Source organism: Rhipicephalus microplus, chromosome 4 (assembly GCF_043290135.1).
Source record: "Rhipicephalus microplus isolate Deutch F79 chromosome 4, USDA_Rmic, whole genome shotgun sequence".
NCBI lineage: Eukaryota > Metazoa > Arthropoda > Arachnida > Ixodida > Ixodidae > Rhipicephalus > Rhipicephalus microplus.
The window spans coordinates 172288034-172314163 of NC_134703.1; the positions used below are offsets into that span (position 1 = coordinate 172288034).

The window sequence follows — 26130 nt, forward strand, 5'->3', positions numbered from 1 at the left end:
TACTTGTCTGTCTGTCTGTCTGTCTGTCTGTCTCTGTCTGTCTCACCATTTACTTCTGGGGGCTCTCGTGATCACCCCCTTAGCTTGGCATGAACCAAAATCAGTAGGGTACGGTAACATGGTGTGACGATTATCACGATCTGGTCAAGACATGGTTTGTGTCACTATCCCGTCACGTACGTCGTCAAATACTTCCCGCAAGACAGCAGCATATACCCGCAGGCTTTTATGTACCACATGTGATTGACACTTAATACTAAGGTATGACGAGAACATACAGAGGTAGTTTTAATGTGTTAGCGTTAAAAAATTTCGCGTGGCAATCAAAAATGAAAACATTCTGCGTGAAAACATTCTGTGAAGCAATCAAGCATTGTACCACAGAGCCATGCCAGCTTTCGAAACTACTTTTGAAATAGACCCTAAAGTTCGTGAAACGATAATTGGGGTCGCAGTGCTGGCTATTTAGTTTTATAAACATTACTTATGTACTCCTGCGAAACAATCGTCACGTCTGGCTGTAGTTGGGTGCCCTGCGCTTGAGTTGATTAATGTAGTAGTATTTAGGGCCATCATTCTCAGTATCTCAAGCGCTCTATATTAGCTTGTAGCTTCTGGTGTTGCTCATACTCATGTTTCTGTGGGCATCGTTGAGCAAGTGCAAATAACTGGTTATATACACATCTAGAATTATTAAACACATGTCTGTACGTTTTATTATTTGCAGATATATTTGGAGTGTTTTTATAACGTATCACTCAATGAACCAAATACAACATGGTCACCTTCTATCCACTTGCATCGCATAACGTTGATTCCCAAGGTACGTTGAATCTACCAAAATTTTGTTCATTTTGTAGCATGCCACGTGGAAACCACGGCAAAAACAAACAAACAAAAAAGACTGTAATCCGACGCAGTCGAGTCAAAATAAAAAGCTGAATCTAGAAGGGACACAAAATTACAGCTCACGCTGGGTTAGAAATGTTGAAGTGAGAAAATGTAAAAAGGCGGAAGGAACCGATATAGCTACCGGTCTGGCTAGAGTGGCTCGCATTGACCTGTTTCGTCAAAGCTTCCTGCTCCAACCACCATACATGTTGTGAAATTCAAGAGAATTTCAGAAGCATCCCGCCAACTACGCTTGCAGTATGTAGGGCTGCTCGAAAGATATACCAGGAAGCAACTTTCCTACAACTTTCTATCAGTGGTATCCAATGTATTAAAAAAATTAGCTTTCCAATCCTGTTCTTTTTATGTTGGTGTCACCTTCTGTCAGTCATTTTTTAAAAGCATGGCCTGGACAGATTGATATGTTGATATGGTTCTTCTTTTTCAAACAATCTTCATCCGCAAGTCTGCTCAGTGCTCTCGTCACTTATGTCATGAAAATGGTCACTTATTTCTGTCTCACTTGTGCAGCACTTTGGTGGATATTACCTTGGTAATAAACCTAGCACTAATGACACAGAAGGGCTCAAACCCGGGTCCGCTGGGTGAAAGCCCAGTATTCTACGACTGAGCCACACCGGTGCTTGGGGCTTGTTGGCAAACTTGCCTTAGGTAGGCTTGATGTCGTAAAATCAATCGCGTTTATATAACTTATAAAGTAATTTAAAACAGCGAAGTAACAGCTGTTGTCGCAGTGGGTATCAAGCAAGTGTGCTTGCAGTAGTTGCCAGGTGAGTGTTATAAAAGGCTCTGAAAGGCCACTCTTCTAGCTTTCGCTGTGACAGTGCTTGGCCTTCCGCGCAGGCCCGGTATTTTTTGTGTCAATATGGACCCCTCGTAATCTCTAGCCGTGAGTATTCACCTATTGACCTGTGAGTATTCACCTGTGAAATAGTGTCCTGGCCGTACATCAATGCGATTCGCACAATACAACTCAATTGAAGTGCAAGAAGAGCATTTTTATTACCATTAAGGGACATGCACACAGCAGGTCACTAAGCAATACTTCAATGACATTTAAATATGGTTGCAGACTTTCATGCAACCAGTGTATGTAATTTAAAGCTGAAAAGAATGCTATATAATTTTCGTATACGTACAATTGTACTTTATCGTGAGTAGGAATAGAGCTAGCTTAATAATTGATTGAATAAAATGGGTGAAAGAACATATCCTTGAGGAACTCCCCTTGTCTGTTTGTATTGTTCTGAAGATAGCCCGCTCTGCAAACAATAAAATTGACACTCGCTAAAAATTTTGAATCCGTGCTATAATATGTTCGGGAACATTAACACTTTGAAGTTTACTAATCAAGATGACGTGCTCCACGCTGTCATACGACTTAGCAATATCTAAGGTCACCAGTGTGACATATTTATACCCGTGCCGAACAAGTTTAATTCTACACACTAAACGAAAATTACCTGAGATAACCTCAAACACTGGGTAATCCATTTGTCCTCTAGCGCACTACCTTTCCTGTTTTTTTACCACCTACTATTGAGGTAAAAATTTACTCTCGTGTTAACTGAGTTTTTGAACGTAGGGAGAGTAGTAATTATTTACCCCAGTAAGGTTTTGAGCAAGTATAGAGAGAGTAAACTTTTACTGACTTCACAAGGTTTTTGAGGTGATTTCTGCGAGTTATTTCCGTTGGTAGAAAAATAAAAATTGACGGGTGCATTCGCTTAGAGTCGACAACTTTAATAAATAGCAAAGTATATTGAATTATTAAGCGGCAGAATTTGACACATAGATTCACATACAGACAAACACGCACACACAACAAATGCAGCATAATACACAACTCGAACAGACTGCACGCGTTTCTCGACTACACTTCGACAATCCGGTATATACAGGCACGACTTTTTGACCGGCTGTGTAGTACCGGTAGGAGAGCTCTTTTTCTTGCATCGATTAACAGCAACGCTTCAAGGTGCAAGCGTAAACTTAAGGTGGGCTGCAGGGCACTAAATGTCACACCAAAGATTTATTATGCATCTACCCGATCTCACCTTTTTGATTATCCAATAATTACTTGGCCCACCAGGCTCATGGCCCCACGCGTGTCAGCAATGCTGATGCACAAGTCCATAAAATATACTTAAGTACGCACAAACCATGGTAGCTCAATGATTTTCATTGAGCGACGGTGCACAAACACAGTAGCAGCACGTATTCATCACAACGGGCGTAGAAGAGCAGTCCACTCCTGCACACAAGCTGCTTACCGACGGCGTGCTAGGCCTTTTCGAGGAGCACGGCTATCCGATGAAACACAGCTGGCTATCACAGAACACATATCCTGTGCGAATTTAGTCGTCATTTCAGACACAAATGAACACGTGACCACTATTGTACGGGGACGGGGCAGTGTATGCATACTTCCAACGAATGACCACCGTCCGGGTTTTCTTCGTGCTCACCGGCAGCCGCTTGTTGGTTCCGTCTGCCTCTTATCGGCTTCGTGCTACATGTTTGAGAACAGTTGGTGCATGAGGCGGGCAATTCGGGCAGCACTTTATTTATGCAGATATCGCTTACTGTGGAACAAAATATATGCGATGCTTCTTCTGCCTGTCCCGGCGACACACTCCCACTGGTCACTGGCGGCCATGGCTCAGTGCCGACGACAGAGTGAAGCAATTTGCTCATTGCTTCTCCAGTAGGCAAGTACGAACGATGACACCAGATTGATTTTGTTACCACTGGCAGATCTTCGCGATTCGGCTCGGAAGCGAGATATCCGCAACGTGCATGTTCGGGGCGCTCGGAAGCGCACGGTCGCTCGATGATGTAGGAAACAGGTGAGATCCATCAGCCCAACCAGACACACAGATATCGAGCTTCTTGCACCGTCTGTCTCCGAGGCCACCGCCGAGCAAAAGCCAACAATTTGCGAAAATATGCAAGGCAATTTTCCACACCAGGTTTTCTTTCTTTTTTTCTTTTTTGAGAGCCCCCCCTCGTCTTTTTTTTCGTTCACAGAATGCTGTTCTCGCTTGTGCTTATGCTGCCCCCAGTTTCATTAAAAGTGCGTTGACTCGAGGTCAGTCCTGAGGCACGGCGATGCCAAAAAAAAAAAAACATCCGTGGTCCTCGCGTACCTTCAGGACTCACTGAGAGCGTCACAAGGGGGGTATGGGCCAAAAGCCGCCGTAGCAGCTGCACCTTGCAGTCACGTGGTAATAAACTCTGAAACGCAGGTTAAAACTCACGTGATAGAAAACTCCCTACGTGGTAAAACTGGATTTTGACATACTTTTACTACTTGCCTCAGAGGTGGTGGTAAAACTTTGTCATGTACCATCTTTTATTCCTACACGAGGTAGTAATTTTAAACGCGAGAGTGTTTTCAGTGGTCATGAGCCGCAAGAACACCAAACTAGGATAGTTTTCGCTTACAGTATGACTTCGAATTCAACATGCACACACCAGATAAAGCACCTAGGTATAAATTATATTTGAGATTCACCCAGTGTATGATTTTGCTCTACCCATTTTTTAAGATGTCGTTATGGAGCCCGCTCTATTCGCCTTACAAGATTTGAGGTGAGTGAAATATGCCTAATGTTGTCTATAGCAAAAACAGCTCCCTGGTTTTTAGGTAGTGGTGTTACTTTAGCTAGCTCCAGTCAGAATGCACCCAGGCATTTTCTATAGAAATATTTGTAAAGTTAACGAGATTGATGGGGTACAAATCAAAGATTATTTTTTGATCCTTGTAGATATATTATCAGGACCTGGAGACGAAGCTGGAAGTGATTGTAATACCTCTGATATCTCTTCTACTGTTGTTGCCTTGTATTCATCAGCTTTATTTGTTACCAGGAAAAGGTAAGGTAGCACTGATGTAAAGCGATCTTCCAAGCCTTTCCCGAATTATTATAAGGACTGCGACAATTCTGCGGGTGATAAACAAGTTGATTCTATATTTATCGATGACGGAACAATCTTTTCATATCGTAAGAATTGAATACGCTTTTTTTGTTTTGTTTACGACATATAACTATAATGTCACGAGTTGTACTCTTTTTTTGCTCTGTCAACCGTTTGTCTTGGTTTTACCGATATAGAAGAAAAACGAAAAAGATTCTTGAGTGATACGCTTGCTTTATAGTCTCTATTATTTTACCCCTTTCACGTTGATAATATTGAGAGACGCCGTTCTTCTGACAGCGGTAATGGACGGAGAACCTCCAGGCATTACACCCATACTTTCCACGTCGTCTGGAGCCGTTCCAAAAAAATACGCCAGTCTCCCATGTGACGCCGACAGTGAGGACACGTTAATTTACTCTTAGGCCAGTGATGACACCTCGTGTGAAAGTGACTCTATACCCGTGGCAAGGCAAAAAGCGAAAAGGAGGCTACTTACGTCATCTCCTTTCCAAAGAAAGGCCACCATAAATTCGCAAGAGCCACTGGTTCACACTATTTTGTTTGCCCTGTTGAATGCTGCTGACAGCATGATCCTACGTAATCGTCAAGCCACGTCTGTGCCTTTTGAAGCACTCGTTCTGGCACAAAGAACATACGTGAGAATCAATTGCCGCAAGAACATTCTGGCGATAGACGTTACGCAACGCACTGCTCAGGACGTAGTGAGCAAAGTCAATGTGCAGGGCCACATCAACGCACAAACTTACAATATACCACAGCGTATAATACTCTAGAACAGTTGTTATTTAGGGCCAGTTGAGAGCCGATCTAGGGCAGGTTCAGAGGCCCTCTTGCTCTCAACCCATTACTTGCACGTGGCACTATTATATCATCACTTTTATCAGCAGTATTAATTTTTGATCAAACCAGTGCTAAACCAGTTTTGATCAAACCAGTGCTAAAAGCTACTACCATCTTGCAAGCCCATCGTCTTGGGAACTCACGGTGCGTAAAACTTGTCTTGAAGGGTGACAGTCTTCCGTCCACTACAAGAGTTGGTCATTTTCGGCACACAGGGTGGCTGTTCGTACCGAGACGTCTTCAGTGATGCAACTGCTGTAAAATGGGGCACGTGAGCGCTGTTCGCACAAACTCTACTGTGTGCTCCCGATGCTCAAGGTCACACAACACAGAAGCCTGCCATGCAGAAAATTGCAAGTGCGGAAACTGTCAAGGTCCTCAGGATGTGTGTTCAAAGGAATGCCCAGATATGAAGAAGAAGATTAAAGTGCTGAGCAAGCGGTCAGACATAAATCCACCCACAAGGAGGCTTCTGCTAAAGCACGACGACGGCGGCGGTCCCATCGCAGCAGAACTTCTAGGACGCCTTCGACAAGTCGAGGGATACACAGCTACTCAATATCACGCAAGCACCACCACAAGCACTAGTAAGTGCCAACAACAAGCATCCTCCGATATAGGCAAGAATAATCGACCGCCCTGATGCGTGGCCAGCGCTGCCATTGATGAATCCGCCAGTAGAGCCACAGCATCGCCCGTTGAAAGCTACTTCTGAGCGAGTAAGTCGCGACGGTCAAGATAAGGAAGTAGTAGCCATGATTAAGACCCTCGTCAACACGGTTCGAGTACTTCTGAATAATATGCAGGCTCCGGCTGCTCACAGACCCTTCAAATATTGGATGCTCTGAATCTGGTGCTGTCAAGTCTAGAGAAGCACCATGGCTTTTTCTCTGCATCTCTTCCGTAAACAAGTTAAAGAAACATGCATTTTCTAATGGAATTACTCAGGCCTTAAACCACCACATTTCGGGTTTTTGGTCATTTGTAATTAAGAATCAGTTCCCAATTATCGTTCTTTGTGAGTCATGCCTTCACAATGTCATAAGACTATCTAAGTACGAAGCTTTGAAGAATGCAATCTGTAACGACAACAGTAAATTTATTGATGTTATAAGTGAGAACTTAGATATATTGTGCATCCAGTAACACTGGATGACAGCAACGAATACGTGTGCCTGAGAGTTAAATGCAACAAGTTGAATTTGGCGCTTGTGGCTGTATATATTTTACCTTAAGGTCGCTTTGGCCCTGCAAGAATAAGCGCCATTATATCAGGGACACCTGAGCTATGAATAAATACTGGTGATTTTAACGCTCAGCACCCACTGTGAGGAAGGCAGAAAATAGATCATCGGGGAAGACCTGTCCTTTTTGCGTGTGACCACCAACTATATTTTTTATGATGACACTTAATTGTACACTTTTATGGGGTCCCAAATATAGTGCCTACCTCAATCTAACTTTTCTGTCACGTAGCCTAAGTACCAAGGTACAGTGGTTTGCGGACAATGACTCTCATGGCATTGATCACCCCAGCTATATAAAAATCAAACGCTTAAGCAAGTCGCAGATTGCTTCCTCTTCACGGCTCGACTGGTCAAAGTACAGGTCATCCACATTGCAGCGGTGGGAAAGAAACGAAAAAAGGTTCTGTGAAAAGCCTAAAAGGTATATCTATCACCGCTATCTAAGAGGCAACATTTATTTGCCAAGCCTCGTCAGACTTTTGTGAATACAAAGTGGAAATCGAGCAACTCCGAGCGATTCGTCGCCGTGCCGAATGACGTTATATGCACACGAAATTCATTTATGACTGGAGGGAGACAAGACGTCTACAAAAGAAGATTCAGCGTCGAATCAATGCACTGCAGTCACTGCGATAGAAATGCTTGTTCGAGTCATTCGATCCCCAGGAGCTTTTTTCGGAAATATGGAGAATCCTCCGCGGCTTACAAACATTGCCAATACAGCATTGCACGTTAAATTAAATTGATTTCCATCAAAGCCGGCGCAAAATTAAAGTAGCAGATGACTTCTGTGCCATGGTTACTAAAAAAGGGTTCGGGATCACAGTGAGTGACTTAGGCGACGTGCCGATGTTGTGAGACACTCGGATGAACAATATGCTCTCTCTAGAGAAGCTTCAGGCAGCACTGGGCGCATAAAAGCGTTCTTCGTCTACTGGACCTGATAGAGTCAATTAGGTGGCCTTTGCTGACCTCGTACAAACAGCTCGGCGTGCCCTCCTGACTGTACACAAAGGCTCGTTGATCAACGATTTGGTTCCTCCTTTGTGGGAGTCCAGCCGCCTTGTGCCCCTGCTCAATTCAGGTAAATTGTATCTGAACATGGCCTCCTATCGCCCCATCGTACGTGTCAGCTGTTTCGAAAAGGTGATAGAAAAAATGGTGCTGACTCGCCTATAGTGGTACCTGAAGCATAAAAATACATACCCCGATGCTTTTACTGATTTTCGGCGTGGACGGTCTTCGATAGACAATGTTATTGACCTTGTCACGTCTGCACAACAGCAGGAAAGCCTAAAAAGATTATCAGCGGCACTGTTCTTGGACGTTAAAAGCACATATGTATTTGCATTGCTTGAGATCACCATCGACGCCTTGGGCAACATTGGACTGGGGGCCGCGTATATCAGTGATCTACAGCTATTCGAAACAGCACCCTCTTTGTTGAGATAGAAGATGGTGCAACAACGCTCCATTGTACTTATCGTGCTGTACCTCAAGGTGGGGTCCTGAGTCCCATAGTGGAACCTTGCGTTCATTGGGCTTATTCACGTCCTGCCATGGTCCGTGCATCTGTCGATCTACGCAGACGACATTTGCATCTGGACATCAGGAGTCACGCGTCTACACGTGTGGACCAGGCTTCACAGAGCGGCTGCACTGACGTGAAGCTGCCTTAAATGACGGGGACTGGAGCTGCCGTCTAAAAAATGCTCAGTGGTTGTGTTTACACGGAAGGCAATGGCCCCATACGTCATCAGAATTAAAGGACGCACGATCAGCTGTGAAAAGACTCACCATTTCCTGGGAATAGTAATCGATCGCAGTTTGCTGGAGTCCTCACATAACTCCCATGAAAAAGCAACCTGCCATCATCACCCACGTTTTAAGTTTTTTTGCGGGAAAAGTGATGGGGTACATCATAGGAGCCATGCTTCAATCGTTAACTGTACTGTTGCTAGGTTTCATGCACTGCAGCCTACCTGTGTTCGGCAAGGCCCTAATAACAAACGTATGCGCACTGCAGTATATAAACTCAAGAACTGAGGATGTGCCTCGGGTTTCCAAGATGCGCATCCTCAGCAGCGCCTGTCGCCATCACTCGTGAACTCCCTATCACAACGTACATTCGCATCGATGCTTTAACAACGCACATAAGACATGACATCCGGATTCAATCGCATCACCTCGCCTCCCTTTCAACTTCCAGTCCACACTTTGCGTTCTGCAATTGTATTGCTCCACATCGCACGGCGATTCCCGTGAACTTCACGAACGCAGCAAGACCACCGTTACCATTGTGGTGTTTACATCTACTGGAAGCCCTGACAACCATCCCTGGAACGCAAAAGAAGAAACAATCGTCAAATTTTACTCCAGACCAAACGACACTACTTTTTTGCATCAACGACACAATGGACGCTTTCACATTTACATGGATGGGTCGTTGCCTCAGCAAGCTCATCAAGCGCAGTCGTGATTCCGAAAAACTCCGTCACAATAAAGTTCACGACATGGCATCTGGCGTCAACCATGGTTGAGACACCGCCGCCATTCAAGCTGCTCCGAAGTTCCTAGTTAAGAACCACTGCTGACAAGGTCAATCTTTTTCAACTCCAGGGCATTACCTCCCCATATCGTCATGCAATAATAAACAGCTAGTCGCTGATTGAAGACTGCTTCATCACTGGGCAGCGTGGCATAGCGTATCAATGAATACCGGGCCACTGCGTCATCGATGGAAACGACCGTGCAGATAAGGCAGCCCAATCTCTTCTCTTGGTGATATCCCTTGTACAGCTATGTCATTATCAAGAACAGACGCCGCTACAAGACTTCGATCACTTGCATGAGAACTGACACTCGCTCAGTAGAATTCGATGGCATTTACGACACACACCTACAGTTCCGTCTTCCATCAGGAATTACCAGAGCTGAAGAGACGCTTTTGTTTTATCTGTGGCAAGGGGTGGCCTTTATGAATGCTTATTCGTTTCAAATCGGAATGGCCAGCAACCCAACATGCAACAACTGTGGCTGCGCGGAGAGAATCGCCCGTCTTCTCTGCGGGTGTCCTCACTTTATTGCGCCAAGGAAAGAACTTTCGAAAGTTCCAGGTAGACTTAACAATCATCAACTCTAAGAAAAAATGGTATTTGGACACTGGCCCAGACCATCCTCAGCACGCAAAGCATTGAGAGCATTGTTGCACGTCTCACGGGCAAGTTGTCTTAAAGTAGTGTCATCCATCGCATACTGTTGTGTCATGTAGTGTCATGTAGTGTCACCGATGGCATACTGCTGACCTTCTTTACTTTTGCCTTTAAAGTCTCTTTTCTGTCCTCTTTTATTTCCCTTAGCCCTTTCCCCAACACAGGGGAGCCAACCGGTCTGAGAACTGGCTTACCTCCATGTCCTTCCTCCTTCGTTCATTCTCCTTCTCCTCACTGTGTCAACATGGATTACTGTGCCAACAGGGATCCACCTTACTGAAAGTCTTGCTGCCTCGGCCACTTCCGTCGTGCACTTCCTGTTGATAGGTTGGCGAGTTTCTCACAAGAGCCATTGTGCCCGCTGAAGACGTCACCCATTCGTTGCTCTGAAGTTTGGCTGCAGCGACGCAGGCGTGAGTGACTGGCAATGACGACTGCAGCCACAAAAAACGGGCCCCGGTTTTCTCGTTGACGAGGTGCCTCTTTCTGGGAACGCCTCCTTGGTGGCATACCTGCCAGTGACTAAGCAAACACAGATCGACGAGGTGCACCACCTAATTTAATATAGTCGCGGCTGCAGCGAATGCTTGCGCCGTCCTATCTGCGTAGGCAAGAATGGCGTCAGAAGAAACAAAGTAGAACGAGCAGAAATGAAGACGAGTAACGGTTTTAGTTCTGGTGTAAGAGGAGTGCTCCTGCGTTTGTGCCTCATCAAAGCGTGTAAGCCACGCGTGCCTAGGATCCCTAAACTCGGTTTGCTCGAGCAGGCTTAGAGTGGCCATGTTAACTAGCGAAACAATTCAGCAGGCAGAGCATTTCCGCGGAGTAGTGCGCTGTGAACCTGGGGTCACTACCGCTATATTTTTGTTGCCTTACGAGACAGCTAAATCACTAAGCAAGGAGCCCACGTTGGTCAAAGCAGAAAAAGCGCTGGTTATGTGCTCTTTTTATTCGTGTGTTCCCTTACATGTGCTCCGTTCTCACATCAAGATTATTGGTCGATTACTAGAAAGCCAAGGAATTCAATTGCAGACCACGGTGATTTTGTCGCACCATGATGGCATGGTTTAGACAAAATCTTTACTGCCTTACGTTGCCAATTTAGAAGCTTTGTTATAGGTGATTACGCGTTAAATGTTTCATTATATTTTGAGGTACCTTACGACTTATACATATAGTATAAACTCAATATACCAACATTGCAGAAAACGGCCTTTCTTATTTAAAGGAAACGACGCGGCAAATTGCGGAAACGACGCGAGAGTAATTTGTTGTTTTTCTTCATTTGCGAAATTGGACACGCATATGCAATTTTCAAGCTAACTTTGATTCCTTCAACGAATTAGTCACTCTTCAATATATCGCACAGTAAAAGCATCTTTCATATTGAATAAAACACAAAGCATTCTCAATTAGCAAATTTGACGCGCATACGCAATTCTTGTAGCTGACTTTATTTCCTTCTACAAATTAGCCACTTATCAATATTTCGGAAAGTAAAAGCCTCTTGCAAACTGAATAGAATACAAACCATTCAAACCAAATGTTCGAAGTGTCCACTATTCGCACGTGCATATCATTTACCGAAATAAAATAAAGTCGGTTATTAACGGAAGCAAAACTTCAAATTAGAACAAATTACTCTAGACTGGGAAAATGTTTTAACCTGCATCCTCCGCAACGTCAAAAGTGATGCAGTTTTCATATGTATTTACATGAAAATTCATACTTGCAGTTTGCTGCAATACATACATACATACATACATACATACATACATATATACACGCACATGCATACATACATACATACGTACATACATACATACATACATACGACCCGCCGTGGTGGTCTAGTGGCTAAGGTACTCGGCTGCTGACCCGCAGGACGCGGGTTCGAATCCCAGCTGCGGCGGCTGCATTTCCGATGGAAACGGAAATGTTGTAGGCCCGTGTGCTCAGATTTGGGTGCACGTTAAAGAGCCCCAGGTGCTCAAAATTTCCGGAGCCCTCCACTACGGTGTCTCTCATAATCATATGGTGGTTTTGGGACGTTAAACCCCACATATCATCTTCATCATACATACATACATCATACATATATGCAAGCATGCACGCATGCATGCATGTATGTATGTATGCAGTGTATGTATGTATGTATGCAATGTATGTTTGTATGTATGTACGTATGCTATCCTTGCAACATACATACATACATACATACACACATACCGTCGAAGCCGGTATTGCACCCGGGACTTTCGTATCCGTGGCCGAGCACCATAGCCCCTGTCCTATATCGCACCTGACAATGAAGACTGTATGGCAACCGAAGTATTGCATGTGACTTGCACCGAAGGCCCCCATTTAAGGACGATAGTCTTTCTTGGCGACCTTTGACGCAAAAATTTTTGTCTGTGTCTGTCTGTCTATACATTCGTCTGTTTGTCCATCCTTAACGGTACTCTAAATAATTTTCCAAACTTCCGACCCCATCCACAGTGCCTACCAATATTGCTCAAGGTTAAGCGTTCATACTTATGCAATTGTCATATAAAAAGCAATGATTGCGCATATCTGAGCCACCATAACAACACGTCAATATAATGCACGTGTATTTTTACTAGAAAAGGCATACATAACTAATTTTAAGGATCGTAGCCTTTATAACACTGCGCTAACCATGCAATGCCTGCACGAAACAGCAAGTGTTTCCAACGCTTTTTTTACTGATACTCCTGATATGCCTGCATTGCAATCATGCCAGCGTAGACTATGTACATTATTTCGTTTTGTGCAATTATGAGGCAACATTAACGGACAGTTCTCATTGCGTATGAAACTGCTTCTAATGACTATAAGCCAAATTGTACAACTTTCTTTTTCTCCTAAAAATATAGACTGTTTTGTAACAATCCCGTGGCAATCATGCTTCTGTCATAGGCGCCCACAAACTTGACATGGCTAGGTGGAAGTACTTTGCCGAAATTAAAATGGCACTGAGGAGACAAATACTCGTTGAACAGCTGTTTATTTAATGGTATGGAGGCAGGTGTTTATAATGAAAAGTTGCAGAACACAAATTTTGGGCATACCTCAATTTTTTAGGGTGAATGAAGGTTACGCAAAACTTAAGATTCATCACTGAAATTTAAGGTCAGATGTGAAAGTGATCATCTAACACTAAGAAATTCTGGCTGCGGCGGCTGCATTTTCGATGGAGGCAAGACTGCTGTAGGCCCGGGTGCTCAAGTGTGGCTGCACGTTATAGAACCACAGGTGGTCGAAATTTGTGGAGCCCTCCGCTACGGCATCTCGCAAAATCTTGTAGTCGTTTTGGGACGTTAAACCCCACATATCGATAAATCAATGAATCTAAAAAAATTCTGCCTCTTTCTCTCTCGGTTCGGTAAGACCAGAACTAAGCGGGGTAAAGAAGTGACGAACTTTGAATCTAGGCGCACCGAAGGTAAATGCGGTCCGGAATACTGGGGAGCATTCTGAAATACAAGTATATAGCTTATTCTTCGAACGCGGTGTGTTGTGCTCATTTGTTTTTTTTTTCAATTTTTAAAGAGGTGCAAGAAGCATTCGATAGTATGGAAAAAGAAGCGCCTGGGTGGCTGCCCTTTAGTTTTATGCTTTACGGAGAAATAATAAAAAATCACAGCACATCCACGGAGTGAGTGATGGTTAAAGGAGAGAAGCATTGGTCAGTCCGTCCGTGTTTTCGTCCGCCCATTCGTTCTTATTCTTGCTACCGTCTGTTCATGCGTCTGTCCATGCTTCGTCCGTGTGTCCGTCCATGAGTGTGACCATCGGTGCATCTTTCGTCCATGCGTCACTCCATGCGTCCCTTCATACGTCCGTTCTTCTGTTTGTTCATCTGTTCGTGCGGTCATCTCTCTGTCTGTCTGTCCATCCATCCATTTGTACGTCCGTGCGTCCGCCCGTCTGTTTTTCTGTGCGCCCGCCACTTCGCCCGTCTACCTGTATGTCCATTCGTCCGTCCGTCTATCTAGTGAACACTTCAAGTACAGCCATCTCACATCTTTTCTTCATGTATTCATCATATGCAAGTGCCGCCAATCAGCGGACATTCTAAGGACCACTCTTTCGGGTATGTGGCACTGGTGACTACATACATCATCGGAGGATGGACAGACCAATACACTAAGGAGCCTCGCCCCTAAAAGTTGATACTGCCAAATTTGATGCTGCGCGTAACTTGAAAGAAGCAGACAGGCACCCAATAGCACACGCTTAGGCAAGGCGATCCACTGGCGCATGAGAGATAACTGCCTGTTTTTCCCGAAAAGATATGACAATGAAACAGCTTCATTCAAATTCTGTCACTTGTCACTGGTTCCAGCGGGACGTAGCAGAGAAGCCGTGTTTTCTGCGTGCCGGGCACGATGTGTTTATTTCGCCTATAAAAGACCTCCGCAACACTTTTTGAGCATGGCCATAAAACGCTGTTATTGATAGTGGTAGGTTCCCGAGAACAAGTGAGCCAATTATTATGGCCCAGAATGGTCGGTACAATGTCAATTGTGGTTGCAGTGCTGACTGCCAAACTTTATAACTGCCTATGACTGAAAAATGTTCAACATTCTGGTTATCGCTGAGGAAAGGTCAGCGCCTCGCAGAGCTAGCCGGCAAGCAATCGGCATGAGAAATGGTCGCCAGGCTGAAGCTATGCTTAGTTTCCTGCTCATTCAGATTAAAATCAGAGAGGACGGCAGGTCAGGATGAACGGAGTCACCTTTCTAACGTTTGCACTCCGAAGACGTTCAAGCTTCAGCGGCGTCAGAACTCACTGCCGAATTTGTCAGTTATGAAAAGTACGTGACCTTTATGCAAGAGTTCTCGTCATACCTTTGCGGAATGCAACATCCAGCTTTCGGTGGGTGAACAACGGGCTTGTTTGCGCAGTGCTCGATGCTGCACTGCTGTGGCAGAAGGAATCACGTGGCACGTTTTTACTGACCTGCACGGCGCGTGATGTGTTGCAAGTGCCACTTGGAATATTCTACGCGAGTTCTTTCGGACAGATCCACCAACGAAATAAAGATCAGCCGAACAAAATTTAAGCATATTATATTTTATGCAAGAAGAAAAGCAGTGCAAACAGTAAACCCTATATCATACACAGTAAATATTTTTACACCCAGAAGAGTGTAAATGAGCTTTTCCCATCGACGACATTCTAAGGGTGCTAATTCAGCTCCTTTCAAAAAGGGTGCTTTTCCATGCATCCTTAGAATAGGGTGTACATGTAAAAAAAAACTGTAGGGTGTTACAAAAACACCCTTAAAGAAGGGTGCCTTCAATGTCCTTCACCTTTTTAGCACCCACTGAGGAGGGTGCAAGAAGAGTGCACAAGGGTGTTGAGTGCCCATGGCAGGGGTGCCAGCATTCTTTTAGACAGCACTAATAGATATCAGCATGCACTGATTACACAGTACTTGAAGAAAGTGGCCCTGATTATCAATGGTGCGCCACCTGTCGAGCTCCATTCATTGCGTGTGGGCAAAAATATAAACACGTACAATCGTGTATGAACTTCTGCTGGATCTATATATACTTCACAGTATATGCATAATGCGCGTACAGAAAACTAAGCCTTGCTGCCCTTGCATATTGCATTTATTTAATAGGCAATTGAAACTTACAAACTTCTCTTCTGCCACACAACTTTTTCACCAGATGTGTAACATGTTCACGTATACGTACGCTACACACGCAACACCACAAATGTTTATTATATTTTCTCAGTTTCACTTTATTTAAAATATCTTGAAACATACAATTACACTGGTTTCAGTTTAGTATACTGCTTCAAGTACATAGAGACTACAAATGAAATACACGCTAATATATCCCTATAATTCTTTCAAGTATCTAGAATCCCAGTGGTTTCGAGTTGAATACTCGTTCATGTACACAATCGGTTAATAGGAATAAAATACAGGCAAATATATACTTATAATTCTTTCAATTATATACAATCGTCATGCTTTTACTATATACGCATTCATGTACACAATCGTTCCCAAAAAGTGATGCACACAAAAATATATACGGATAGTGTTTTCAAATGTATACAATCACAGTGTTTTAATCTTTGTATTCCTGGATGTAAAACAATTGGTTATGAGATATGGTGTACATGCAAACATATATGAGTTTTCGCACGCATAACTTTAGCGAATACTTAAAAAACCAAAAAGGTATGTAACCAAAAAGGTATGTAACTGGTGCAAACATGATAATCATGAGATGCGTGTGATGTGAGAACATAACTACATGCCACGGTTAAGGTGCCAATACACTTCGACGTGACGAGGTGCGTGTGCTTGCTGGCGTTCATTTCGTCGCGTCACGCTGGCGTTGCCACGCCAGGCGCCTGTCCTCCCAAATACTCGCAGGTGCGCGCCGCGCTGCATTGCTTTAACGCATGCGCGTTTCAGTGCGTCTGCTGTCCCTCCGTCACAAAAAAAGGGAGACACCCTGGGTAACGCATCGGCGCGAAATGCAGCATGTCGCATTTCGCGCCGGTTTGCCGTCGGGCCGCGCTGACAGAAGTGCTCACATTTTGCTAAAGTAGCGTCGCTGTGCTCAGCATGAGCTCGCGTCAACGCTACATAAGAGTAAATTTGACCCTCATGAAGCGCTCGTGGCCGTTTTGCTAGATTCACATATACCAAGTTTGGCGTTATGTGATGTCAATGAATTACAAATTATATGACTAGTGCAAACATGATAATCCTGACACGCGTGTCATGTAAGATCATGACAACATATCACGCTCATAGCGTGCTCGTGGCCGTTTCGCTAGCTCCACATACACTAAACTTAGTATCGCGTGACGTGAATAGATGGCAAAGGCAAATGAGACATCCAAACATGATACTCATAACACGAGGGTCATGTACGGTATAATTTACCTCCACCTCCTAAAGTTGTGCTCATTTTAAAGTGACATGTCAACATTTCTCATTCTTGCTTCGAATATCATCGATTCCAGCGGTACGTGGGAAATGCCAATTTTTTACTTACACAATTTTGAGTCTGTAAAAAATGAAAAGAAGCAGAAGTAATAATTTAAGTAAACATCCATACATGTTGCACGAGAGTTGCAGATAGCGTTCTTACCAGATACTTTTTGCGTTTAAACTTCTATTCTCACTACTTTGTTAGAAATGCATATCCTTGCTCAAAAGTTGTACAGGTTTTGTTCACTTTTGCAATTTTTTAAAAACGGCATGAATACATGACAAGACCAACTGAATTTTCATTGTGATGGCTTTGATACTTCATTTCCTGCTTCTTTTACAGTGTACTATAAGTTGATACTCAAACTTTGTTGCAAGCGTCAATTGTACGCAGCGTGAGCACTAACGTGAAAGGTTCTGACTCTATGAGCGAAATTAAATGGCTATAGAAACGAAGTGCTCTTTGCCTAATGAGACGCACATTCTACGAGAGGGAAAAAGAGCTAGCCTAACACTCTTTGCCGAATGTTCCGGCCCCTGCATTACAACCTGCGCTGTCAGCTGGAATTTCGCCAATGCTCTACTTTTGCTTTAAGGGAAGCGCGCGGGTCTATAGAGATGTACTGGACGCAGTAGCTGCAGAAGAGTGCAAGCCGGGCTTCCGCCATTCGGCGTTCCGACAGACCGACAGGCTTACTTAATTACAAAGCACAATGATCACTGCCCAAATTGAAGGCTAATAAGTGCCCCGCTACGTGTAATTTGGCAGCCACCGACAGAAAATACGCCGGCGCCAGTGGAAGATTGCGGTAGAAACCAGGCGTGTACGTTGTAGAATATACAGCAGTAAAACGCGTTGTGCGTGTATTTATGCGTGTGGGTTCATCTTTTCTCTCCCTCCATCTTTTCTCAATTTTTCGAGATTGGAAGAAAAGCTCATTACTTTGCACTCACGTACAACCATAGATTCGATCAAAGTTTGCATACCTTGATTTCGTCACGCTTTTATATGTTGGGCATTATGACAATGCGGTGCTATACGGTGTCCATGCTAATGGAGTTTGCTGCACTCGCCTCACTGGCTATGGTTTTTTAATTCACCTTTTATCGTGTGCAAATCAGGGCTGAATGGCCCATTCGCACTAGGATATATTGGCTTGGCAAAGTAAACATCTAAGCAGCGATAATACAGCAGTGCTTCGTGCTTGGTCTAAAAAAAGAAATGTCACGTCGCCTGCGCAGAAAGAAGGTGCATGAGCTTTTTTTAGCGGGCGTCTTACTATGCGTTAAAAATACAAGTTTCCCACTGAAAAAAGAATATTTAACTTGAACGTGAGAAAAATGACGGCGGTAAAGAATGACATACGCAACTTGACGCAAAACACGCGAGAACTATTTGAGGCATTTGCTAGAGCACTGCAAAAAAAAAAAAAAACCACCAGGCATGCGCTGAACGCGCAGCACGGTGAAACAGAAAGCTGGAAATGCGGCCTTTCAAAGCCCTTTACAGCGAAACCTGCAATGATATCAAAACTTGGGTCACGCGCGGCGTCGTATAGTTGTCCGCCGCCGCCACCGGAGTCCGTAAGCATTATCGCGAAATAAGAAAAAAAAACTAGTACCAAGAACGCAGTGGGGCTCATACGCAAGTACGCGGCGTGCGAGCCCAGTATTCATCATCATCATCATCATCATCATCATCATCAACATCATCATCATCATCATCAGTCTGACTACGTCCACTGCAGGACAAAGGCCTCTCCCATGTTCCGCCAGTTAACCCGGTCCTGTGCTTGCTGCTGCCAATTTTTACCCGCAAACTTCTTAATCTCATCTGCGCACCTAACCTTCTGTCTCCCCCTAACCTGCTTGCCTTCTCTGGGAATCCAGTTAGTTCCCCTAATGACCACCGCTTATCCTGTCTACGCTCTACATGCCCGGCCATGTCCATTTTTTCTTCTTGATTTCAAGTATGATATCCTTAACCCCCGTTTGTTCCCTAATCCACTCTGCTCTCTTCTCGTCTCTTAAGGTTACACCTACCTTTTTTCTTTCCATGGCTCGCTGCGTCGTCCTCAATTTAAGCTGAACCCTCTTTTTAAGTCCCCGGGTTTCGGCTCCGTAGCTAAGTACCGGCAAGATACAGCTGTTGTATACTTTCCTTTTGAGGGATAGTGGCAATTTACCCGTCATAATTTGAGAGTGCTTGCCAAATGTGCTCCACCCCATCAATGTCGTGGTTCGGCTACGCGGTTATTACCTGCCTTAAGTAGACATAGTTTTCTGCAACTTGAAGTGCACTATTAGCTATCTCGAAGCACTGCTCTTTTCTGAGGTTGCTGTACATTACTTTCGTTTTCTGCAGATTAATTTTAAGACCCACCTTTCTGCTCTCCTTGTCTAACGCCGTAATCATGAGTTGCAATTCGTCCCCTGAGTTACTCACCAATGCAATGTCATCGGCAAAGCGCAGGTTACTAAACTACTCTCCAATAACTCTTATCCCTAACTGTTCCCATTCTAGGCTTCTGAAAACCTCCTTTAAGCACGCTGTAAATAGCATTGGGGAGATTGTGTCCCCCTGTCTTACACCCTTCTTGATTGGTATTCTGTTGCTTTCCTTATGAAGCACTATGGTAGCAGTTGATTCCTGTAGATTTCTTCTAGGGTGTTTATATATACTTCATCGACGCCCTGATTGCGCAGTGTCTGCATGACGGCTGATATTTCTACTGAATCAAACGCTTTCTCGTAATCTATGAAGGTTATGTATAGTGGTTGGTTATATTCTGAGCATTTCTCTATCACCTGATTGATAGTATGAGTGTGGTCGATTGTTATCTAGCCTGTTCGAAATCTTGCTTGATTCTTTCGTTGATTGAATTCTAATGGTTTCTTTACTCTATTAACAATTACCTTTGTATATAGCTGGTATAGTACAGAGAGCAAGCTGATCGGCCTGTAGTTCTTTAAGTTCTTGTCATCTCCTTTCTTATGTATTAAGATTACATTAGCGTACTTCCAAGACTCTCGTACTCTTGCCGTCAGAAGACACCTCGTAAACAGGGTGGCTGATTTATCTAACACAATCTCTCCTCCATCTTTCAGCAGGCCTGATGTTACCTGATCCTCACCAGCAGCTTTGCCTCTTTGCATGCTCTCCAAAGCTTTTCTGACTTCTTCTATCATTACTGGTGGGGTGTCATCTGGGTTACTGCTAGTTCTTATAGTATTAAGGTCGTGGTTGTCCCGGCTACTGTACAGATCTCTGTAGAAGTCCTCCGCTATTTTAACTATCCAATCCATATTGGTAGTTATTTTGCCTTCTTTATCCCTTAGTGCATGTATCCGATTTTCGCCTATTCCAAGTTTCCTCTTCACTGCTATGACGCTGCCTCCGTTTTCCAGAGCGTGTTCAGTTCTTTCCATGTTATACCTTCTTACATCGCATACCTTACGCCTATTATTCAACTTTTAAAGCTCCGTCAGTTGTATTTTGTCTGTTGTACTTGAAACTTTCACAATTTGACGCTTTTTAATGAGATTCTTCGTTTTCTGGGAAAGCTTGCCAGTGTCCTGTCAAACTACCCTGCCTCCAACTTCCACTGCGCACTCCGTAATGATACTCGTCAGATTATCATCATTGTATATATGCTAAGTTTGGTTTCCTCACTAGAGCCAAGTACCTGTTCTGAAGCGAGACTCTGAATTCCTACATTTTTCATCTCAGTGCTAGCTCATTGATTGACTTCTTGCGTATCAGTTTCTGTCGTTCCTTCTTCAAGTGCAGGCGAATTCGAGACGTATGGTCACTGCATCGTATCTTGCTAACAACTTCCACATCCTGCACGATGCCTGGGTATGCACTCATTATAAAGTCTATTCTGTTCTTATTTTCGCCATTAGGGCTCCTCCATGTCCACTTGCGGTTTCCTCGTTTTCGATAGAAGGTAATCAAAATCCGTAAATTATTGCGTTCAGCGAATTCTACGAGTAGCTCTCCTCTGGCGTTTCTAGTACCGATGCCATAATGTCCTACTGCCTGGTCTCCAGCCTGCTTCTTCCCTATCTTTGCATTAACGTCTCCCATCAGTATCGTATACTGTGTTTTTACCTTATTCATTGCCGATTCAACGTCTTCATGGAAGCTTTCAACTGAAGCGTCATCATGGCTAGATGTAGGTGCGTAAGCCTGTACCACTTTATCTCATATCTTTTATTCAGTTTAGTTACGATACCTACCACCCTTCCATCAATGCTATAGTATTCCTCTATGTTGCCAGCTATGTTTCTGTGAGTTAGGAACCCCACTCCCAGTTCTGTTCTCTCAGCCAAGCCACTATAGCAAAGGACGTGCCCTTGTAGCACCGTATATGCGTCATCTGTCCTCCTAACCTCACTGAGCCCTATTATATCCCATTTAACACCCTCTCGCTCATGGAATAGTACAGCTAGACTTCCCTCACTAGATAACGTTCTAGCGTGAAATGTTGCCAAGTTCAGGTTCCAATAGCGGCCTGTCCGGATCCAGAGATTTTTTAGCACCATCTGCTGCGTTGCAGAACTGACCGTCGCCGTGGTCAGTTGCTTCGCAGCTGCTGGGGCTGAGGGCCGTAAGTTATTTGACGTATGCATGTGGGAGGTAGTGGCCAGATTTTGCACCAGGGTGGCCAATCCTTCTCTGGTGAGGGAGTGCGTTCCCGGCGGTGGTTACCAGTGAGGCCGCACCCCAGGCCTCTTAATGCAAATCCATACCACGCGAATTTTTTTATTTGGTTGAGAACTACGCGGCGCCGGGATTTGAACCACGGACCTTTTGCATGTGAGGCTGATGCTCTAGCTCCTACGCCATCGCTGCTTCTACCATACCTAGGCCCAAAAGGCGTTGGTCGGAGGTGTTACGATGTGTTCGAAGGCGCACTTGTGGATGTTGCGGAGGTCGACTTTAATTGCATTTTCCGTACTTTTACCGGTGTAGATATGGAGCGGAATAGAGGACACGGCTGGTTACGAATGCGTGAGTCAGCTGCAAGGCGCCTATGCATTGTAACTGCCCGCACTAGTGAGAAACACAGCGGAACTTACGATGTGCTAACTGAGTGGAGCGATGCAACACGGCCAGTTGACAAATGTCCAGCCGTAGTACATGGTGTTTCTATGCCTAAATTGATCCTACGCATCCTCAAACAAAGACACAAAAGCGTCTCCAGCGAGCGTTTCAAATCTTCGATAAAGACACTGCAGAACTGGCACGTAAACTCCACGTCCAATATATATTCATACAGCTGGACTACCAAGGGTGAGCGTGCTCGTATGCAGGTGCTGAGAGCTTGATCAAAGGCGGCTCTGGCGAAATAGAGATGGAGAACGGCACTAAAAAGTATAGTAAAGTCACCTTCCAACTTTCGTGGCTCAGCCTACACAAATCTCCTTGCACACATCAACTCAAGTTTAAGCGAGGAAACACCCCTTCCAATTGAGTGGAAGACCGCCTTGGTTAACTTCATACCCAAAGGGGACAAAGTCGTTAAAACAAACAAACATTAGCACAGATAATTCACCTAATTTGAATATTGTAGCAGAATGCGTGTATGTTAATGAGTTCTATATTATTGGAATATTTTACGACACGGCGCTTATTCTCCGGGACATTCAAACACCAGAGAGCTTATGGACTTTCTACGTTGCGTCGTGCTAATGAAATTTTGTCTGAATGTTTAAGTGATTTAGTATCCATAATGTTGATGCAAGTTTACGGGCTCGCATTTTCCAGGAGTCGTTCTTTTATTATATTTCCAGTTAGGATAAGGAGGAGGATACAACTTTATTTAAAGAAACTTCTGGGGTTTGGAGCAGGCCGCCTGTCTGCGGCGACTTGTGATCATGCAACGACGGATTTTTGCCGCTCTTCGTTGGGGCACCGTATTCAAGTTTCCCAAGTCGCTTCTGAGAAAGCAGGCAGAAGATCTCAGCGTGGTGCCCTCCCCTTCCCAGGCTATGTTACTTCAAATTTCTGGTTTGCTACAGCAATTTCATCCCAATTTTTGCATATTGAGTGAACCACTCCGCATGTGAAGAGGTCTAAGCGGTGAGGAATGATTAAGGAGTTAGTACCAATCTAGCGGTGGGTAGTGGCTTGTGGTCTCGTAAGATTGCCAAGAGGTATGGAGTACAATTGCTTGTCATCCCTGCGCATATTTGTAAGGTCGCTGGCGGAGGTCTTTGGCACTACTGTCGGTGGCCGCGCTTACAAAAGAAAGCACGACCCAGTTCGCTAACCATCGGGCGATATGTGCCTCCTCGTTAGCGGGGTTTCCCCAGTAAGTGGGGACCCAAACAAAATCGATTTCGGTTCGACCGGTCTCACTAAAATTTTTCAGGGCCTTGGTCGTATTTCATTCCACACTTCAAATAAAACTAAAAATAGCGCTCTTAGAGTCGCTAAGGACAGTGTGTGTACTACGATTCTTGTCGCCAGTGCATGTAGCCAGTTCTTCAACCACCTTTATTGTTGCGGATCTGGTTGAAGCCCCATTATTGATTCTCAATTCTCCGCCTGCGACACTCAGGGTGTATGTGTTTTGTCCTTGGTTGGTGGCATTGGCGAAAACCATAGTTTGGTCTCCGTTGTACTTTTCTCTTTAACTGAAAGCTTGGGCTTTTTCCCTAAAATTGTGTCTGCCTGACAGGGTGTTGTGGGTGTTAATTTAATTGTTAGGTAATGGTTGAGGCGAGCGGGCCCCGTTATAAATGTCGTCATATGCACACGAATACGCATCATATATGAATGTTATTCGACCTTGCGTCATAGCTCTGCCTCTATTTCGTTCAGTATTGCACCCTTAATTGCGGTCGTCACTAATCATCCGTGAACGGAAACAGAGCGTGGTGTTGTTGGTGCAACGGTGACTACTCACCGGGCATGCACTTTGTGGCATGTGCGTCGGGCTCGTGTCCATCGAGGCAGCGGCACTCGTTGCTTTGGCAGGACGAGTGAGTCACCGAAAAGGCACACGCCTCATCGTAGTCACAGTGGCCACCCAGCGACGAAGCTGCGAGAGATAACAAAAATGCCTTTTATTATAACGTATGGTGATACCCCTATCCAAGACAAAATAAAGACAACCACATCTACAGCCACCGCCACGTCTGTGTAGAGCACGTGAGCAGCCAGGTTTTCCCCGGTGGCGCGAAAGCTTGAGGCAATTTCAGGCTCTGGAGTGGTGTATCAGAAATATGCGTGGTGTAGTTGTCAGGCTGACCACGTCAGAGCCCAGTGCTCCCTCATGGTTTCCTGCCGCAAAGCAAAAAAAAAACGACGGCTCATGTCCTCTACACAGACGTGGTCGAGGCTGTACATGTTGCAGCGCGTCAGCGCGCGTTGTAGAATCGTTGCCGCTTCCTCTGCCTCTGAAGACAAAGTGCTCAAAGCTTCGCGAAGCCGCTCACCCTACTCCTTTGTAGCAAGAGAGTGTGGTGGTGGTGGTGAAAAACATTCATTTACAAAAGAGAGATGTCTCTGCAGACTAAGTGAAGTCTCTATTCCTGACCCCGTCGGTTAAAACCGCCGTCCTCGCTCTCTGAGCCAAGGCCTGCTGGGCCTGAAGGGTCTGAGCAGCCGAGCAGGGCCGCCTTCCAGTCCTCTCGCCTAGACTTTGGGTTAGAAGTAACGGCTAAGTTTTCTTTGTAGGCCCACACCATGGGAAAGGTGTCCACCACCTAGACACCCCCCTACACTTCTTGAACCCTCTTGTGGGTAGAGGGTTGCGTCGATGACTTTCCCGATAACACTGAAGAATTTCCCCATATATCGAGGAAGGGGGAAGTGATTATAAATGAAAAAAAGAGAAAACTGAGCTGCATAACTTTCTCTCAGGGGAAGGACACCTCAATAGTAACTAACGAGGGATGGGGGTAGAGAAGGGAATAAAAAGATAGCATGAAAACACAGAGAGGTAGAGGGAGGGAGAAGGAGAGAGCAAGGCGCAGGGACAGGGAGCGATGGAAGTAAGCAGAAGACAGGAAAGATGGACACAGTTGCAGGAGTCCGAGGACAGGGCACCACTGGCGAGAGCTCTTTTCGGCGACCGGAGAAGGCGTAGGACAACCCAGTCGGCCAGAGCTGCGCTGTTGTCGGAGATCGCGAATGCACAACCGGTCGGCACGAAGTCCAGTGAGCGAGTCTATCGAGGAAGAATAACCCTCTTCGTTCCTCTACATAGGCATTGACAAAGGTAGCCCGGAAATAAGTGCTCGGGCAGCCGCATCTGCAGCCTCATTTTCCCGCAATCTGCGATGATTCTTTGTTCATATAATGCGTTTAGGATGAGGTTGCGTGTGTATTATGCAGTTGCGCATTACTGTCTCGGCTAACGGTGATATGTACTCGGCTATACAATCACGACTTCTTCGGCGTGAAGGGAAGTTACTGTGAACAAAGTTACTGTGAGAGGCCGCAAGGGCAAGGGTGACCTCCTCATCTTGCGTTACATAACACGCTCTGAAGGTTACCCATCCGCCTGTGTGTGTTCGTGAGTAGCAGCCACCGTGTACCACCCCTCGGAGTTGGGGCCAGCAACGTCCTCGTAGTATAAACCTAGCTTCTGTCGAGATCGTCGTTCCAGTGCCCGAGCGTGTGCGGCATGTCGCACGGTGTCTTCATCTCTGTCCATTTCAGTGGGTACAGGTTGGACCAGAAGGGCTGTGCGCCACCTTTCTGGCACCTTGACCCAGTCATAGCTGTAGTTCGATGTCATGTCTTATGGGCAGACGTGAAAGCAGGCGTTGTCTAGAGTTGGTTTGAGCTAGCCGCGTGTACTGGTTTAAAAGATGGGCTTGTGTCAGCTCTTGGTATGAGTTAGCCACACCCAATGGCTTGAGATGGTTGTTGGATATAGAGATGGGAAGACCAAGAGCCCGTTTATTGCCTTTTTATGATTTCCTTGATTCGTTCTTCTTCATTTTGTGGAAAGAGATCTA

The 26130-nt window shown here is 45.0% G+C and overlaps 1 protein-coding gene across 1 annotated transcript in view; it reads right to left on the reverse strand.

Moving 5' to 3' along the window:
* LOC142814450 (uncharacterized) overlaps positions 1-25907 on the reverse strand; it is a 107287-nt gene extending 81380 nt beyond the window's left edge. The window contains exons 1-2 of the mRNA XM_075893209.1: positions 25748-25907; positions 24069-24203 (exon numbers count right to left, since the gene is read on the reverse strand). Coding sequence (XP_075749324.1) covers positions 24069-24203; positions 25748-25907 — 295 coding nt within the window. The remainder of the gene's footprint in view (positions 1-24068; positions 24204-25747) is intronic.
* Between the last annotated feature and the right edge of the window lie 223 nt (positions 25908-26130).